Below are 17,435 nucleotides of genomic sequence, written 5' to 3' on the forward strand. Positions count from 1 at the left end.
GAAGCGGAAGCGGAAGCAGCAGCAGAAAATGATGAAAAATTTGACGTTTTTTAAAGTCAAATATCTCCGGCTAAACTTAACCGATTTTGATGAATTTTTTTTTCAACGTGGTCTACTTTCATGCCCGAACACACACACGCAATCCGTTTTCTTCCATCATTTGTAGTTGTCCCCCTACAACTACCTGAAAACGGCTACTTTCCCTGTCGCGTATAATATCTCTAGTAGCGCGGTCAAACTTTCTTGACTTGGCGGGGCGGAGCGCTACCGCGCTCCTTAATATTGTTTTATTGATTGCCCCCTCAGGTAAAGAAGCAGAGCAATTGATTCTTCAGAAGGGAAAAAACGGAAGCTTCCTTGTGCGAGAGTCTCAAAGTAAACCCGGTGACTTTGTATTGTCAGTACGCACAGATGATAAAGTCACCCATGTTATGATAAGATGTCAAGCTGAGAAATATGATGTGGGTGAGTACTGTGTAGTCATCAGATATAACATATTTGCCAGGTGTTGTAGCTTGTAAATCAAAGTCAGGCAAACAATTTGAGAGTTATGTTGAAGTAAAGAATTCCTCAAAAGGAGCTGCTATGGGGTCCTCACGGATTAGATCAGGTCCAAAATTTTATGAGCAAACTTTCCTTATGTGTTGAACATATTGGCCAAATTAAATAAAAATCGGACAAACTGTAGGAGAGTTATGGTGAAGCAAACAACTAAACTAACTTGGAATAGACAGAATCGTCGTCAGTCATGGTTAAAAAAGTGAGCCATTTCAATAAATTCAATATTTTTTGCAGGTGGAGGGGAACAGTTTGACAGTCTCACGCAACTCATTGAGCATTACAAGAGAAACCCCATGGTAGAAACCTCAGGCACCGTAGTACATTTGAAACAACCATTCAATGCTACCAGGATAACAGTGTCTAATATACACGACAGGTAAACTTTTCATACAGCTTTAGTTAAATAAACTTTTTTTTTTGCTACAAGAACAATTTAAGGGTGTAAGACCCGTCGCATATTGGAAGTGTAGTTATGTACGTGACTTTTACTAGCGCGTAATCGGGACTTTATCATTTTCATAGGTTTGGTTTTAGTTTTTCAGACGACTACCTACGCGCTACTAACGGGCCGTGCGACGGGCCTAATCCTAGGTATCATTCCGCGCATATTGTGTTCCCCAAAAACCTTTTTCCCCCGAGTGAATTTTATAGTTCATTGACCTTTGTACTAAAAGCCTACGCCGAGACTTAGGTGTACAGGCAAACAGCCCTAGTGGTTGTGTTAAGCTTATACGAATCTACAAATTGTACATTGACCTCTTCCTTTGCCCTTGCACAGAGTGACCGAGCTGCAGAAGGAGAACTCTAGCAAGGCCGGATTCTGGGAGGAGTTCGAATCCCTGCAGCAGCAAGAATCCCGCCATCTATTCACGAGGAGGGAAGGACAGAAGTTGGACAATCGGAACAAGAACCGGTACAAGAACATATTGCCGTTCGATCACACTCGGGTTAAACTGAAGGATGTGGATGAGGATGTGCCTGGAGCAGAGTATATCAATGCTAACTATATCCAAAGTGAAGACGGTGAGATTTAATATTTAATACCACATTTCATCAAAATATGATGAACAGTTGGGGAGTTATGGCAAAAGAAATAATTTTGATAAAAGGAGCCACTATGTGGTTCTTATGTGTCCGATCTCCTGAGTCAATTTTCTTTGTGTTGAACAAAACTCGGACTAACTGTTTGTGAGTTAAGACAAAAAGAATTTCTCAACATCCTGTGTTCTTTGTTTTCGAGACAGGGTTGTTTTTTAAGGGGCTATGTCTCGGCAGTCTCCTTCCTTCATTAATTCATTATGAGCAATGTGGCCCCCTATCTTAATAAACTCTTTAATAGAGAGAAGAATCCTTTGTATTTGGTCCCTGGGCTTGATATACAAAGTCCTAGAAGGAATTCTATTTTTCTTCGTTTGAAATACAAAATAATTCTATTTTGTATTTCAGGAGGCAAGAGCTACATAGCAACGCAAGGATGTTTACCGAGTACAATGAACGATTTCTGGTCCATGGTGTGGCAGGAGAATGTACGAGTAATCGTCATGACAACCAAAGAGATGGAGAGGGGGAAGAACAAGTGTGCCAAGTACTGGCCCGATGATCATCAGAGTAAAACATATGGCGCTGTAAGTGTTAAACCTAGGAAACATTTGTTTCACAACAGTTGCGGGATTGTTGCGAGGCAAATGTTTCGAATGTTGAGCTACTTTCAAGATAAAACCTAGTGCACACTAAAAGGAAAAACTATTCAGAAATCACAAGGTTTCTTATTAAAATGTTGCAGCAACTTCTATTGTTTATCCGAACTAAAGGCAAGTCGAAATATACCGCACGTTTTTCGTGTGGAATCTGAAAAGATATTTCTTCTTTTAACCCGCCTTTGCATTTTTTATACAAAAAATTAGGGAAATTATAGCACTTTTGGGCGTGGGTTCGGCGTGGTCGCAACATAGCACTACTTACCTGTATGTCTAGTTAATAGATTGTGTACCAAATTAAGGTGTGGGGACTAGATGTGTGTTTCAGTAAGAACCTGAGATTGCTAAACAGTGCTACTTGAATAGAGTGTTGCTTATCATTTTTTGGAAGGTTTATATTTAATTATTTAAGTGTTTTCTTTCAAGTCGGGTGTTTTCTTTTTCTTAAAAACCTACTGATCAGTCTGGTTTAATATCTTGTTAAACAAGGGCTTGGCTTCTCTTTTGAATGTGACATCATGGTAGGTAAATTATTTTCATTTTAATTTGTGATCTAATATTTACAGAACAAAACTCACACTTTCAGAACATACCGCACGTTTTTCGTGTGGAATCTGAAAAAATATTTCTTCTTTTAACCCGCCTTTGCATTTTTTATACAAAAATTAGGGAAATTATAGCACTTTTGGGCGTGGGTTCGGCGTGGTCACGCTCGCCTGGTAAACAGGTAGGCGTGGGTTCGATCCCATTTATCCTCATTTATTTGAGAATTTGACCACATAATAATGGAGCTCTCGGGGTTAGGTGGTAGAGAACGCCTAAGGTGTTAACCTTGCCTAGTGATTGCCTTCCACCCAAGAGTTCTATTATTATTATTATTTTGAACTTGTAAATTTTTGAGGAAAAAAATTATCAACATTCCGAAATCTACCACTATTCTAATCTACTCTCTGTTATATTGTCAGGTGTGTGTGAACAACATGTACGAGTCAGTCACAACGGATTATATTCTACGCGAGTTCCTGGTGAGCAAGGGCAGTGAATCACCAAGGAAGATTTATCATTATCATTTCCAAGCCTGGCCGGACCATGGAGTACCAAGTGATCCTGGTTGTGTACTTAACTTCCTCTATGAGGTTAATACAAGGCAGGATATACATGCAGGTAACTAAGGAAGATATATCATTATCGAGGAAAAAATTATCAACATTCCGAAATCTACCACTATTCTAATCTACTCTCTGTTATATTGTCAGGTGTGTGTGAACAACATGTACGAGTCAGTCACAACGGATTATATTCTACGCGAGTTCCTGGTGAGCAAGGGCAGTGAATCACCAAGGAAGATATATCATTATCATTTCCAAGCCTGGCCGGACCATGGAGTACCAAGTGATCCTGGCTGTGTACTTAACTTCCTCTATGAGGTTAATACAAGGCAGGATATACATGCAGGTAACTAAGGAAGATATATCATTATCATTTCCCGGACCATGGAGTACCAAGTGATCCTAGCTGTGTACTTAACTTCCTCTATGAGGTTAATACAAGGCAGGATATACATGCAGGTAACTAAGGAAGATATATCATTATCATTTCCCGGACCATGGAGTACCAAGTGATCCTGGCTGTGTACTTAACTTCCTCTATGAGGTTAATACAAGGTAGGATATACATGCAGGTAACTAAGGAAGATATATCATTATCATTTCCCGGACCATGGAGTACCAAGTGATCCTGGCTGTGTACTTAACTTCCTCTATGAGGTCAATACAAGGCAGGATATACATGCAGGTAACTAAGGAAGATATATCATTATCATTTCCCGGACCATGGAGTACCAAGTGATCCTGGCTGTGTACTTAACTTCCTCTATGAGGTTAATACAAGGCAGGATATACATGCAGGTAACTAAGGAAGATATATCATTATCATTTCCCGGACCATGGAGTACCAAGTGATCCTGGCTGTGTACTTAACTTCCTCTATGAGGTTAATACAAGGCAGGATATTCATGCAGGTAACTAAGGAAGATATATCATTATCATTTCCCGGACCATGGAGTACTGAGTGATCCTGGCTGTGTACTTAACTTCCTCTATGAGGTTAATACAAGGCAGGATATACATGCAGGTAACTAAGGAAGATATATATCATGTCATCCTAGCAGCAAAAGTTAAGATGTCTTTAAAAGAGAGGAAAAAAATATCTATGGATTTATTTGAAGTAATGACATCGTTATTGCTGAAAATAATTATTATAATTGGTTCCTTGATTTCCCTATTATTCAAGTTCGACTGTATCTGATTGTGCCAGCATATTTCATTATACCAAATCACCTGCCTCTGTGGCGTGATGGTCAAGGCACTCGCCTTGTAGACAGGAGGACACGGGTTCAATTCAAGCTGAGGCATCAAATTTTACGCTCATTTCTGTATTGGAGAATTTTACCACAGTAATTGTATGTAGTTGCCTTCTGTTGGGCTAAGGGACTCTGGTCCTATTACTAATCACGAATTATTTCTGGTGAAGTTATGAATCTGTTAACAATTTTTGCAATACTCTAAGTGCCTCCTATGCTATTTTTTCTTACCTCATCAATCTCATTATTTGTAATAATGCTGTCACTGGTCTTCTTTTTAAATTACCTAGTCAATGATTCTCACGAGGCTGAGTGCACCCTGAATTCCAAACACAGAGTCTAGGTCATCATGTGCCGCTATTTTGGGGTGCACTCACAGCCACGTCAAAAGTGACTAGTATTACTTTTTTATAATTTAAAATTTCGTTGCTTGAAATACAACACACACAATCCATCAACCACTTTGTAAACTTTAAGAAGAAGAAGAAGAAGAAGAAGAAAGCGCTAGGTCGCGGGCTCGATTCCCGCCCGGGGCGGATATTATCCTGAACGGATAATGTTCGTTATTTAAATTACCTAGTCAATGATTCTCACGAGGCTGAGTGCACCCTGAATTCCGAACACAGAGTCTAGGTCATCATGTGCCGGGTGCCGCTATTTTGGGGTGCACTCACAGCCACGTCAAAAGTGACTAGTATTACTTTTTATAATTCGAAATTTCGTTGCTTGAAATACAACACACACAATCCATCAACCACTTTGTAAACTTTAAGAAGAAGAAGAAGAAGAAGAAGAAGAAGAAAGCGCTAGGTCGCGGGCTCGATTCCCGCCCGGGGTGGATATTATCCTGAACGGATAATGTTCGTTCTCGGAACGGCTGGCTTCCTCTTATCCTGTCTTCCTTCTTTCTTCGATTTCGATATGAAGCGCTAGGTCGCGGGCTCGATTCCCGCCCGGGGCGGATATTATCCTGAACGGATAATGTTCGTTCTCGGAACGGCTGGCTTCCTCTTATCCTGTCACCCTTCTTTCTTCGATTTCGATACGATAAGACCTTATCAGTTACAGAGTTCCCTCTGTCAAACAGCTTGAAAAAAAGAGAATGTATCTAACATTGCATCAATAATGAAAAATCAATGCAAAAAATGCAATTTTCATGAAGAAAGGAAAAATGGTTGATAGGTGTTGGTGTGTTTTTAGCTCCGCCGATAAGACCTTATCAGTTACAGAGTTCCCTCTGTCAAACAGCTTGAAAAAAAGAGAATGTATCTATGATAAGACCTTATCACTTACAGAGTTCCCTCTGTCAAACAGCTTGAAAAAAAGAGAATGTATCTAACATTGTATCAATAATGAAAAATCAATGCAAAAAATGCAATTTTCATGAAGAAAGGAAAAATGGTTGATAGGTGTTGGTGTGTTTTTAGCTCCGCGACGTTGGGCCTACCCAGAACCCACTCTTTGAATTATTAGATACTTTTGGATGTGATATTTTTATTCTGTTAAGTTGTGTTAATTAAACAATGTATCTAACATTGCATCAATAATAAGAAATCAATGCAAAAATGCAATTTTCATGAAGAAAGGAAAAATGGTTGATAGGTGTTGGTGTGTTTTTAGCGCCGCGACGTTGGGCCTACCCAGAACCCACTCTTTGAATTATTAGATACTTTTGGATGTGATATTTTTATTCTGTTAAGTTGTGTTAATTTATTACGTTTACCCTACTTAACTTATTTTAATTGTGAATTATGTTCTAAAAATTAATTCACTCATTTTTATACGCAAATATAATTCCTCAATTTCACACTAATTATAATTCTATTCAGAAACATTTCATTAGAATTTAGAACTAAGGGAGGGAGAAAGAGAGAGAGAGGGAGGTAGAGAGATATAGAGACAGAGGGAGAGAGAGAAATGGCCTTGGGTTATGTGTTGTCATTATTTTGTTTTCATTCTTAATTTTTTTAATTTACATGAATCTGCACAAAATGATGCCAAATATATTCAAAATACAAAAATCACACTGACAATTTTATTACTTTCTATTTTTATGATCGGTTTCAAATATTTTTCAAATACCTACCTACAGCCAGTTTGTTGAAGGAACGAACGAAGTGAGTTCTAAGATTTTTTCTCAAGTCCGGTTATTTTCACCTTAGCTCACGAACAGTTTGACTGATTTTAATTAAAAGTGGCACTAATCTTCATCATCATACAGGAAATAATTATCATTATCTTTTGATTTTCGAATATTTTTAAATTTAGGCAGGTACCTACTGGCAGTTATCATTTCTAATCAGTTATCATCCAGTTTGTTGAAGGAACAAAGTGAGTTCTAAGATTTTTTCTCAAGTCCGGTTATTTTCACCTTAGCTCACAAACGGTTTGACTGATTTTAATTAAAAGTGGCACTAATCTTCATCATCATACAGGAAATAATTATCATTATCTTTTGATTTTCGAAATACCTACCTACAGCCAGTTTGTTGAAGGAACGAACAAAGTGAGTTCTAAGATTTTTTTCTCAAGTCCGGTTATTTTCACCTTAGCTCACGAACGGTTTGACTGATTTTAATTAAAAGTGGCACTAATCTTCATCATCATACAGGAAATAATTATCATTATCTTTTGATTTTCGGCCGCATTGGGTGTCGAAGTTGGTTGGGCCTTTTAGGAACTTCTGACTTTGATCAGAAAAAAAACGTAGTATAAGGTACGCTTCGTCAATATTTTCATCAGTTGACGTAGCGTTTTGATGTTGGTAACAGCCTTTTCATTTACCGTAGCTCGTAGACAGCGTAGACTAATAAAAAATAAATAAAAATAATGGCCAAAGTAGATGCGGTAATAGAAAGTCGCGTGATCATAGTCAGATTAGATCGTCGTGTGAAAGGAGCCTTTTGATTCTACGTCGTATAAGGTACGCTTCGTCAATATTTTCATCAGTTGACGTAGCCTTTTGATGTTGGTAACAGCCTTTTCATTTACCGTAGCTCGTAGAGCGTAGACTAATAAAAATAGAAAATAATGGCCAAAGTAGATGCGGTAATAGAAAGTCGCGTGATCATAGTCAGATTAGATCGTCGTGTGAAAGGAGCCTTTTGATTCTTGCAGTGTTGTCAAGTGTACATGTGTATTTCGCAACGTCGAACATTGAGGCGCAAAGAATTCAAAATTTTCATTAGGTATCTTGAAAAAAAGAAAAATGATGATAAGGTGATTGAAAAAACAGAAAATAAAAGTGTTTTCTAAGTTTTCTTTTCAGTAAGTCGGGTAAGTCCAAGTCCAGAATGACTTTAGTGAGTACCTGAATCTTAATTTTCATTTACTTAACACCTACCTGTCTAATATAGGTACCTTTTCTCTGGAAGCACCCATGAAATAATGTTGAAAATAAAAAACCTAGTCCAAAATATCATTGTACATAATAATGTAACAAGAATCCCTAGTGCCATCCTTGGATCAGAGACAGCCCTGTGTACAGAGACAGCCAAGTCTCTAGAACTCAAATGTTGGAACTGTTTGAAAAGTTTATCGGGCACATTTGGCAACGTCAAACATTGAGGCGCAAAGAATTCAAAATTTTCATTATCTCGAAAAAATTAAAAAAAGAAAAATGATGACAAGGATAAGGTGATTGAAAAAACTGAAAAAAGTGTTTTCTTTTCAGTAAGTCCAAGTCCAGAATGACTTTAGTGAGTACCTGAATCTTAATTTTCATTTACTTAACACCTACCTGTCTAATATAGGTACCTTTTCTCTGGAAGCACCCATGAAATTAATAATGTTGAAAATAAAAAACCTAGTCCAAAATATCATTGTACATAATAGTGTAGCAAGAATCCCAAGTGCTATCCTTGGATCAGAGACAGCCCTGTGTACAGAGACAGCCAAGTCTCTAGAACTCAAATGTTGGAACTGTTTGAAAAGTTTATCGGGCAAGAGTTTGTTTTGTCAGCACTGTAGCTCAGTACAGAAACCCGATCCACAGAATAACTATTACAATGTGTTTGATATGAAGATGCAATATTTAATTAACAATGCTGATTTGTCGAAGAAATTCAAACACCTGCAGAGTCAGTTACATCCTGACAAGTTCTCTAACAAAAATCAGGTAAGACCAAATAGTTTTTTTTTTTTTTTTGAATAACTATACCTACACAGTTGGTAATCGAGAAGTGTCACCTAGACAGAGATACCTATAATACGTACCTACTTAACTACAAAGGGAGAACACAATAATGCTGATTTGTCAAAGAAATTCAAACACCTGCAGAGTCAGTTACATCCTGACAAGTTCTCTAACAAAAATCGGGTAAGACCAAATAGTTTTTTTTTTTTTTATATGAGGTAAAGTGATTTTGGTAGCACTTGAGTTTTATGAAGGTTGGAACAATCATCATTTCTTAGATTCAAAGCAAGCATTTGAAGAGTTAATCATTATCATTTCCTAAAGATAGCCTTGTAAGTAACTACCAAACTACCCTCTTTCAGACTCCTTTTTCTCTTTAGCTGCTGGTACAAATCACAGTGGAGTCGCTTGGAGTCAGCGGTTGTGATAAACATATTGTATGTGTGTAAGAGTTTTAAAAATAAATTGTGAAACTTTCAATCTAACCTATTAGAAGAAAGCAGTAATGGAAACAATCATCATTTCTTCGATTCAAAGCAAGCATTTGAAGAGTTAATCATTATCATTATTCATTTCCTAAAGATAGCCTTGTAAGTACCTACCTAATTACCCTCTTTCAGACTCCTTTTTCTCTTTAGCTGCTGGTACAAATCACAGTGGAGTCGCTTGGAGTCAGCGATGTGATAAACATATTGTATGTGTGTAAGAGTTTTAAAAATAAATTGTGAAACTTTCAATCTAACCTATTAGAAGAAAGCAGTAACAGAAGTAGAAATTTGAAAAGAAAGAAGCTATCTACAGAATGTAAGTGAATTTAGTCTGTAATCATAATCAGATCTGAACTCAAAAATTTGTAAGATACAAAAAGAAATATTTAAAAAAAATATTTTGTTGTAAATCTTATATTATAAGAACAAGATCCATTCACATTTCACAGTTCACACACTGATCGCTCTATCTCGAGAACCACAACACCTAGTAATCAATAAGATTCATTGGAGCTAGTGGACATTGAATAGCTACAGATATCATACAGAGTAAAAGTACAGTTATAACAATTATACCTACACAGTTGGTAATCGAGAAGTGTCACCTAGACAGAGATACCTATAATACGTACCTACTTAACTACAAAGGGAGAACACAACTTCACTGCTGCACCATATCTGTACATATTGTAAACAGGTAACTAAGGAAGATATATCATTATCATTTCCCGGACCATGGAGTACCAAGTGATCCTGGCTGCATATCTGTACATATTGTAACTATATTGCTATTCCTATTGGTATAATGTAGTTGGTGCATATAAAGTGTACTACCTACCTACTTAGTAGGTTATATCCAGATTCCAGAAAAGTGTTCCCTACAGCCCTAAAGTATGTTTGTCTGTGACATCCTCAAGCTCTTTTTCCTCTGATCCTTCTTTCAATGTGTAAATGCTATTCCTATTGGTATCATGTAGTTGGTGCGTATAAAGTGTACTACCTACCTACTTAGTTGGATCCAGATTTTAGAAAAGTGTTCCCTACAGCCCTAAAGTATGTTTGTCTGTGACATCCTCAAGCTCTTTTTCCTCTGATCCTTCTTTCAATGTGTAAATGATCACCCTACTTTCTAGTAACCCATGTTCTTGTGTTCCAGGAAGAGCAAGCAATATCAGAAACCTATTCCTCCTATTTGAACAAAGCCTATTCCATTCTACAAAACCCTCTCAAAAGAGGCCTCTATCTGTTATCACTACAGAACATTTCCATAGAGGAAGATAGTAAAGGAACGGATCAGAAATTACTCATGGAAATTCTAATGTTGAATGAAGAACTGGATGAGGCTTCAAGTGAAGAAGATTTGGAGAATCTGCAGACATCGATACGAGCTACAATAGAGGAGTTGACAAAGTAAGTTGTTTTCAGGAACAGGCCAAATTTCAGTCTATTTTTAATTCCTGTTAATATTTGCATCTTGGGCTAAGGATCAAAATTAATACCTACATTATTAACAGAAAAGACATAACAAGAAGAAGAATTTTATTGAAATAACACACAGAAAATCATTCCTGAAAAGTACTTACTATAGGAACATAAGAAAGACATTGTTTAAGTTACAAGAAATAATTATTTTCTTCCCCAGAACTAATTGAAAAATTATATTTTACAAAGACCTTCTCAATATTATTTTTTCCTTATTTTCCACAGAAAAGTCAATGTTAGTTTTGAGCAGAAAGATTACAATGAAGCCAAGGAGTTATTGATTAGAATGAAATATTTTACAACCTTAGACACCAAAATTAGAGAAAAGAAAAATCAACTAGAACTTGACAAGCATTCATAGCATAAATGTTTAGAAGAAATCCAGTTGGAACAAGGCAAGTCTAGTCCTATGTTGTAGAGAAGAAACAGTCCATCTTCAAGTAAGTAGTAAGCAGAAAAACAACTCCTTATCTGTTCAAGATAAAGTCTGCCCCGGGCAGGAATCAAACCCACAAACTAGCACTTACAAGGCATCTTTCAGGCCGCAGGTCCAACATTCCGGTGAGCTCATTTGTTTCCTCTTCTTACAATCCCGTTGAAGGTGACCCTTGCTATTGCAGTGCCAACATCGCATTCCAGCTTTTTCTTCATACGGGGCAGAGGGAGAGTAGAGGTCTGTCTTGTCCGACACTGACACCTGGCGAACGCGTAGAGATCTGCGGGAGGTACCTACTCTCAATTTATAGCTCCCCGAGAGAGTGAGGAAGCACCTGGAATGTGCTAGAGAATTTCTCCTAAATTCCAGACAATCATTTTTAATTCCTGTTAATATTTGCATCTTGGGCTAAGGATCAAAATTAATACCTACATTATTAACAGAAAAGACATAACAAGAAGAAGAATTTTATTGAAATAACACACAGGAAATCATTCCTGAAAAGTACTTACTATAGGAACATAAGAAAGACATTGTTTAAGTTACAAGAAATAAACCATTATTATTATTTTCTTCCACAGAACTAATTGAAAAATTATATTTTACAAAGACCTTCTCAATATTATTTTTTCCTTATTTTCCACAGAAAAGTCAATGTTAGTTTTGTTTTTTTTAATTCCTGTAATATTTGCATCTTGGGCTAAGGATCAAAACTAATACCTACATTATTAACAGAAAAGACATAACAAGAAGAAGAATTTTATTGAAATAACACACAGAAAATCATTCCTGAAAAGTACTTACTATAGGAACATAAGAAAGACATTGTTTAAGTTACAAGAAATAATTATTTTCTTCCCCAGAACTAATTGAAAAATTATATTTTACAAAGACCTCAATATTATTTTTTCCTTATTTTCCACAGAAAAGTCAATGTTAGTTTTGAGCAGAAAGATTACAATGAAGCCAAGGAGTTATTGATTAGAATGAAATATTTTACAACCTTAGACACCAAAATTAGAGAAAAGAAAAATCAACTAGAACTTGACAAGCATTCATAGCATAAATGTTTAGAAGAAATCCAGTTGGAACAAGGCAAGTCTAGTCCTATGTTGTAGAGAAGAAACAGTCCATCTTCAAGTAAGTAGTAAGCAGAAAAACAACTCCTTATCTGTTCAAGATAAAGTCTGCCCCGGGCAGGAATCAAACCCACAAACTAGCACTTACAAGGCAGGTGCTCTAGTAGAGAACCTTATTTCCCTTGTTGGAAATGAGATAATAATAGTGCTTATTTATACTGCTCGAATAGGACTGAAAAGTCCCTTTACTCCAGCAGTAGGCTACTACTATTATTGTGGTCAACTTCAATGTATTTTATGTGCAAATAAAACATATTCTATTCTATTAAATGTTACAGGCACTTGGGTCGATTCCCGATGGAACTACTGTTACCTGATAGACACTGAGACACAGAAGATAAAGGTTGGCTATCCAGTCCCAATTTACACAGCCCCATGTTTTACCAGGGCAAGATGTAAGGAAATTGATTATCCAGGTGAGTGCAAGTGAGTACAATATTATTACTATCCTAATTTTAACCTCTGTCTCTTTCTCTTTTTGTATAAAAAATATAACCAAGTAGTGGCTAGCCAACCATTGACAAAAATAATGTAGAATCTATGCGTGTAGGTACACAACGAACTTTGCATGTCCAAATGACATTTCATTTTTGTTTCTTTCCAGCTCTACCATCAGTAGTGAAATACATACTCTCTGCTCTCACTGCTGTGTTAATGAAACAGACTACTCTTTTCTCTGCTCAATATGTCCGGTTAAGTCCAATATACCTACTGTAACATGAGACTCAGAAAGAATATTAGTTTCTGAGAAAAAAAAAAGAACTTTAAAAAGAAAATAAATACGAGGGTGTTAGGTAGTTTTGTTATTTATAATTTTTGATTCACAATTTATTTGACAAGAACACAACAGGAAAACATTTAATTCAAATTTCAAAACAGAACAATACTTACTGACATCAGCCTACCGTATAAGTATATCAAAACATTACATGGCATTCTCTTACACCTACGAAACGAAACCTTGGACAAAGTCGCTAAATATTATTATTTGTTTTTGTCTGAGAAAACCAAATATAATCGTGGCTTTATGGAATAGTGTTGAGATAATCAATAGTAAGTTGGTAAGTCAGATAGGAGGTTAGAAAGTCGAACACATATTTCTCTACAATAAAGATGATTCTCTTACACCTACGAAACGAAACCTTGGACAAAGTAGCTAAATATTATTATTTGTTTTTGTCTGAGAAAACCAAATATAATCGTGGCTTCATGGAATAGTGTTGAGATAATCAATAGTAAGTTGGTAAGTCACATTCTCTTACACCTACGAAACGAAACCTTGGACAAAGTAGCTAAATGTTATTATTTGTTTTTGTCTGAGAAAACCAAATATAATCGTGGCTTCATGGAATAGTGTTGAGATAATCAATAGTAAGTTGGTAAGTCAGATAGGAGGTTAGAAAGTCGAACACATATTTCTCTACAATAAAGATTAATACAAACAGGGTTACACATTAATCAAGTATTTATTTTTTACCTTATAAATAATATTTATTTTTTTACCTTAGTGACAGGTACCAAATCTATGCTAGGAAATAGAAATAAAAAAGACAAATAAATGGATTGTACACTGTAGTAGGTGCTTATACTACAAGAAAGTTAACTAAAGCTATTCTTTTTTTGAAATAAATTAGGAAGTAGTCTTTGTAGAAAAACAGGAAACTTAAAATCAACAAGAGTTTGGTAACTAAATCAATAACTGCAAAGAAAAAAATAAAGAGGAACAAATTAAATAAAATGCGAGAAAGTTAACTAAAGCTATTATTTTTTTTGAAATAAATTAGGAAGTAGTCTTTGTTGGAAAACAGGAAACTTAAAATCAACAAGAGTTTGGTAACTAAATCAATAACTGCAAAGAAAAAAATAAAGAGGAACAAATTAAATAAAATCAACATTATTATGGAACATGTAATTTTCATTAGTTAGATAATTAGGTAGGTACGATTTGTGATTATTTTATTTCTTTTTCTTTTAAGGTTAGTACAAACAGGAAACTTAAAATCAACAAGAGTTTGGTACCTAAATCAATAACTGCAAAGAAAAAAATAAAGAGGAACAAATTAAATAAAATCAACACTATTATGGAACATGTAATTTTCATTAGTTAGATAATTAGGTAGGTACGATTTGTGATTATTTTATTTCTTTTTCTTTTAAGGTTAGTAGGTACATTTCGTAAAAATGTCATTTTGTAGTTACCTTATGGCTGCTTAAGCTGTCAATATTACAATCATATCTGTGTTTTTATGTCCTTTAAAATAAACAGAATACCTGTCACAATAAATTTTATTTTATTATTATTATTATTTTAACTTTCTATTATTTCCTTTGCAATCAGCAATTTTTCAACAATTTTCTATTTCAGATCAGCAATTATACATTTTTTTACATTCAAAATCGGCGAAAATTTCAATAACAAAACAATTTTTTTCTTTTCCATTTCAAACGGTGAAATTTTCCTTTACTCAACCACATTGGTAACACGTCTCACTCATTTCTTACTTGTCGTCACCAGATCTGCTGTATTTCTCATAACACCCCCCGCTAGTGCCGTATGTCTGGCGAGGTGCCCGGGTGACATCTTCATCTTAGCGCCGCCACTGGGACTCGAACCCTTGCGATTCCGTTTCAAACTCCGCGGAGTATAGTCCTCATGTGTGTTGAGCAAATAGTCGAGATCGTTGGAAATCTGAGTCATCAACTCTTTATTCGAGTCACCGCTGGTTAACGTTGACTCACCGCTGGTTAGCGTTGACTCAGCGCCGCTCAGGTTCGGATTCAAGTCGAGTTCAATCGCTGAGTCGGATGAGTCCGCATGCGTTGACTCACTCACCGCATGCGTTGACTCGCTCACCGCATCATCCGCTGGTTTCATATCGTGTATTCGCACACCGTCCACCATCAGGCGACCAACGTTGGCATCGGTTGCTATATCGCTGAGATTATCTACTAGAATACTGTTAGTATCACAGTTCACATTGTTGGTAAGGTTATGACGTGTTGCAGGGTATTTCCTATCCGTACTCATGTGGGGGTCTGGATGAGTTCCACTGTGCCCAGTAGGAATACTTTGGTTAGGAACTTTATGACTTGTTTGACTATTGGGAGAGATCAGTTTGGTGTTGGCGTTCGCCGGGAGTGCTTTGGTTTGTCTATTGGGAGATTGGGCGGGGAATTTGACTCGGGTAGGATCTTTGGTTGCTTGCGAGGTAGAGTTATTACTGGGGTTGACTGACTGCAGGAATGCTCTCTGAGGTAGTCGTGCGGAGGGAGTGGTGTGCGAGGCTATACTGGGAGTATTGTGATTGGGGAAGTAGTGTGATGTGGAGTTATTAGGCCGAGTGTGAGGAACTAGTGGGTTACTAGCTGAGTGAATACTACTGTGTGGGTTAGAACTATACAGAGACGGATTAGTACTATAGGAAACACCTTTACTTGGACTATGTACACAATTATCGTTACAATGAGATGCATGATTATTGTTAGTAGGATATTGACTATTATTGTAGTTATTATTTACACAATTGTCTAACGGTGAGACACCCTGGGGAAATTCTCGGAAGTCTAAAGCTGTGTTAGCGCTGGTCTTCAGAAATCTGGAAACCAGAGGGGATGGTTGCTGTCTTTCATCACAAATGCTATCCGAAGTCTTACGATCTGAATTATTTTGATCACAAATGCCATCGCAGTCTCTTTGATCAGAATTTCTACTGTCGGAATGCCTTTGATCAGAATTTCTGCTATCTAAATTCGTTTGATCAGAATTTCTGCTGTCTAAATTCCTTTGATCAGAATTCCTGCTGTCTAAATTCCTTTGATCTGAATTCCTGCTGTCTAAATTCCTTTGATCTGAATTCCTGCTGTCTAAATTCCTTTGATCTGAATTCCTGCTGTCTAAATTCCTTTGATCTGAATTCCTGCTGTCTAAATTCCTTTGATCTGAATTCCTGCTGTCTAAATTCCTTTGATCTGAATTCCTGCTGTCTAAATTCCTTTGATCTGAATTCCTGCTGTCTAAATTCCTTTGATCTGAATTCCTGCTGTCTAAATTCCTTTGATCTGAATTCCTGCTGTCTAAATTCCTTTGATCACAGCTCCTCGTATCTGAATTCCTGCGACTAGAGTGTGTTTGTTCTGTCTGGCTAGCTATTCCTCTGCTCAACCGATCCTGTGTTTTCCTATGACTCTCATTCGTCACTTGATAACTGTTGGGACCGCAATGACCATCCAATACCGTACGCGAGGTTTCATCGTACGGTATTTGTGACGGTATAACCCCGGCGTCCCCCGCGCCCGTGTGAGGGTACGGATATTTACTATTAGTTACAGGTACGCGGGTATAACTGTACGGGGGTAGACTAGACGGGTATAATACTGGAGGTGAGGTACTGTACGGTACGGACATTGCACTGGGGTAGGGTACCGTCCGTACGGGGTTGAATGAGATCAGGCCCGGATGACGAGGACTGCGTGTACTTAGAGCTGACGTCATACTACAGACATCGCGTTGCGCCGCGCCTGTGTTATCCACTGAGCTGGACTCCTGTATTGAACATAGGGACAGATGGGTTCCGTCACCCTGAGCATTACACAGTGCGAGATGGGTTCCGTCACCCTGGGCATTACACAGGGCGAGATGGGTTCCGTCACCCTGATCATTACAGAGTGCGACATGGGTTCCGTCACCCTGAGCATTACATAGGGCGAGATGGGCTCCATCCTCAGTAGGATGAGGGGGGCGCAGTTCAACACAGACGCGGGTGGTAAGGGGGTCCCCAGGGGAGGTGGCCTAGCGCTTACAAACTAGGCTAGCTATTTTTACACAAACATGTATTTCAACAGTGACATTCTAGTGTTGACCCAGCACCTAAATGGTAAGTATTAGGCCTTTTTTAAAACAACCGGTTATCATATTCGGATTCAGCGACCCCGAAAACCCCCCAATCAAATAAAATCTTCCATATTTCTCTTTTTTCAAGTTTCGGCTCGAATTAATGCATCAAACTACGGAAAACTGCATGTAAAAGCCCATCTATACTTTGAGCTCGTTGTGCCACCGATTAACTTTTTCCGATCGAGCTGAAACTTTGCAGATATTTTTTTATTGGAACTATTTTAGGGGGGGGGGGGGGTCG

At 37.3% G+C, this 17,435-nt stretch overlaps 3 protein-coding genes and 2 long non-coding RNA genes across 7 annotated transcripts; 3 read left to right on the forward strand and 2 right to left on the reverse strand.

Annotated features, from left to right (window-relative positions):
* The first annotated feature begins 305 nt into the window (after window positions 1–305).
* Window positions 306–4,011, forward strand: LOC103514735 (tyrosine-protein phosphatase corkscrew-like). Its single transcript, XM_026827625.1, has 6 exons — window positions 306–465; window positions 796–937; window positions 1,340–1,584; window positions 2,008–2,186; window positions 3,224–3,369; window positions 3,774–4,011. Exons 1-6 carry the CDS (start codon window positions 432–434, stop codon window positions 3,832–3,834), a joined length of 807 nt encoding a protein of 268 aa, XP_026683426.1. The 5' UTR covers window positions 306–431; the 3' UTR covers window positions 3,835–4,011.
* A 1,670-nt stretch (window positions 4,012–5,681) lies between these two features.
* LOC113469748 lies at window positions 5,682–6,658 on the forward strand. Its single transcript, XR_003393076.1, has 2 exons — window positions 5,682–5,802; window positions 6,223–6,658. It is a non-coding gene; the product is annotated as an uncharacterized LOC113469748 (long non-coding RNA).
* A 1,578-nt stretch (window positions 6,659–8,236) lies between these two features.
* On the forward strand, window positions 8,237–13,323 carry LOC103514729 (iron-sulfur cluster co-chaperone protein HscB, mitochondrial-like). Of its 3 annotated transcripts, XM_008479633.3 has the most exons (5): window positions 8,237–8,737; window positions 10,400–10,653; window positions 10,951–11,165; window positions 12,579–12,716; window positions 12,905–13,323. In XM_008479633.3, the coding sequence occupies exons 1-3, from the start codon at window positions 8,396–8,398 to the stop codon at window positions 11,084–11,086; spliced, it is 732 nt and encodes a 243-aa protein (XP_008477855.1). In that variant the 5' UTR covers window positions 8,237–8,395; the 3' UTR covers window positions 11,087–11,165; window positions 12,579–12,716; window positions 12,905–13,323. The 3 variants fall into 3 exon arrangements, with proteins under 3 accessions (XP_008477855.1, XP_026683427.1, XP_026683428.1); XM_026827626.1 differs by lacking the exon at window positions 10,951–11,165 and having other exon boundaries at window positions 12,579–12,726; XM_026827627.1 differs by lacking the exon at window positions 10,951–11,165.
* On the reverse strand, window positions 13,091–13,543 carry LOC113469746. Its single transcript, XR_003393074.1, has 2 exons — window positions 13,429–13,543; window positions 13,091–13,246 (listed from the first exon to the last, which is right to left on the reverse strand). It is a non-coding gene; the product is annotated as an uncharacterized LOC113469746 (long non-coding RNA).
* Window positions 13,544–14,791: 1,248 nt separating this feature from the next.
* LOC108253067 (putative uncharacterized protein DDB_G0282133) lies at window positions 14,792–17,089 on the reverse strand (the record flags this gene model as incomplete). Its single annotated transcript, XM_017446342.1, has 1 exon — window positions 14,792–17,089. A coding segment is annotated over one exon (2,298 nt), but the record flags the coding sequence as incomplete, so codon positions are not given.
* Between the last annotated feature and the right edge of the window lie 346 nt (window positions 17,090–17,435).

This window comes from Diaphorina citri, unplaced genomic scaffold (assembly GCF_000475195.1).
Source record: "Diaphorina citri unplaced genomic scaffold, Diaci psyllid genome assembly version 1.1 scaffold1212, whole genome shotgun sequence".
In the NCBI taxonomy this organism is placed as follows: domain Eukaryota; kingdom Metazoa; phylum Arthropoda; class Insecta; order Hemiptera; family Psyllidae; genus Diaphorina; species Diaphorina citri.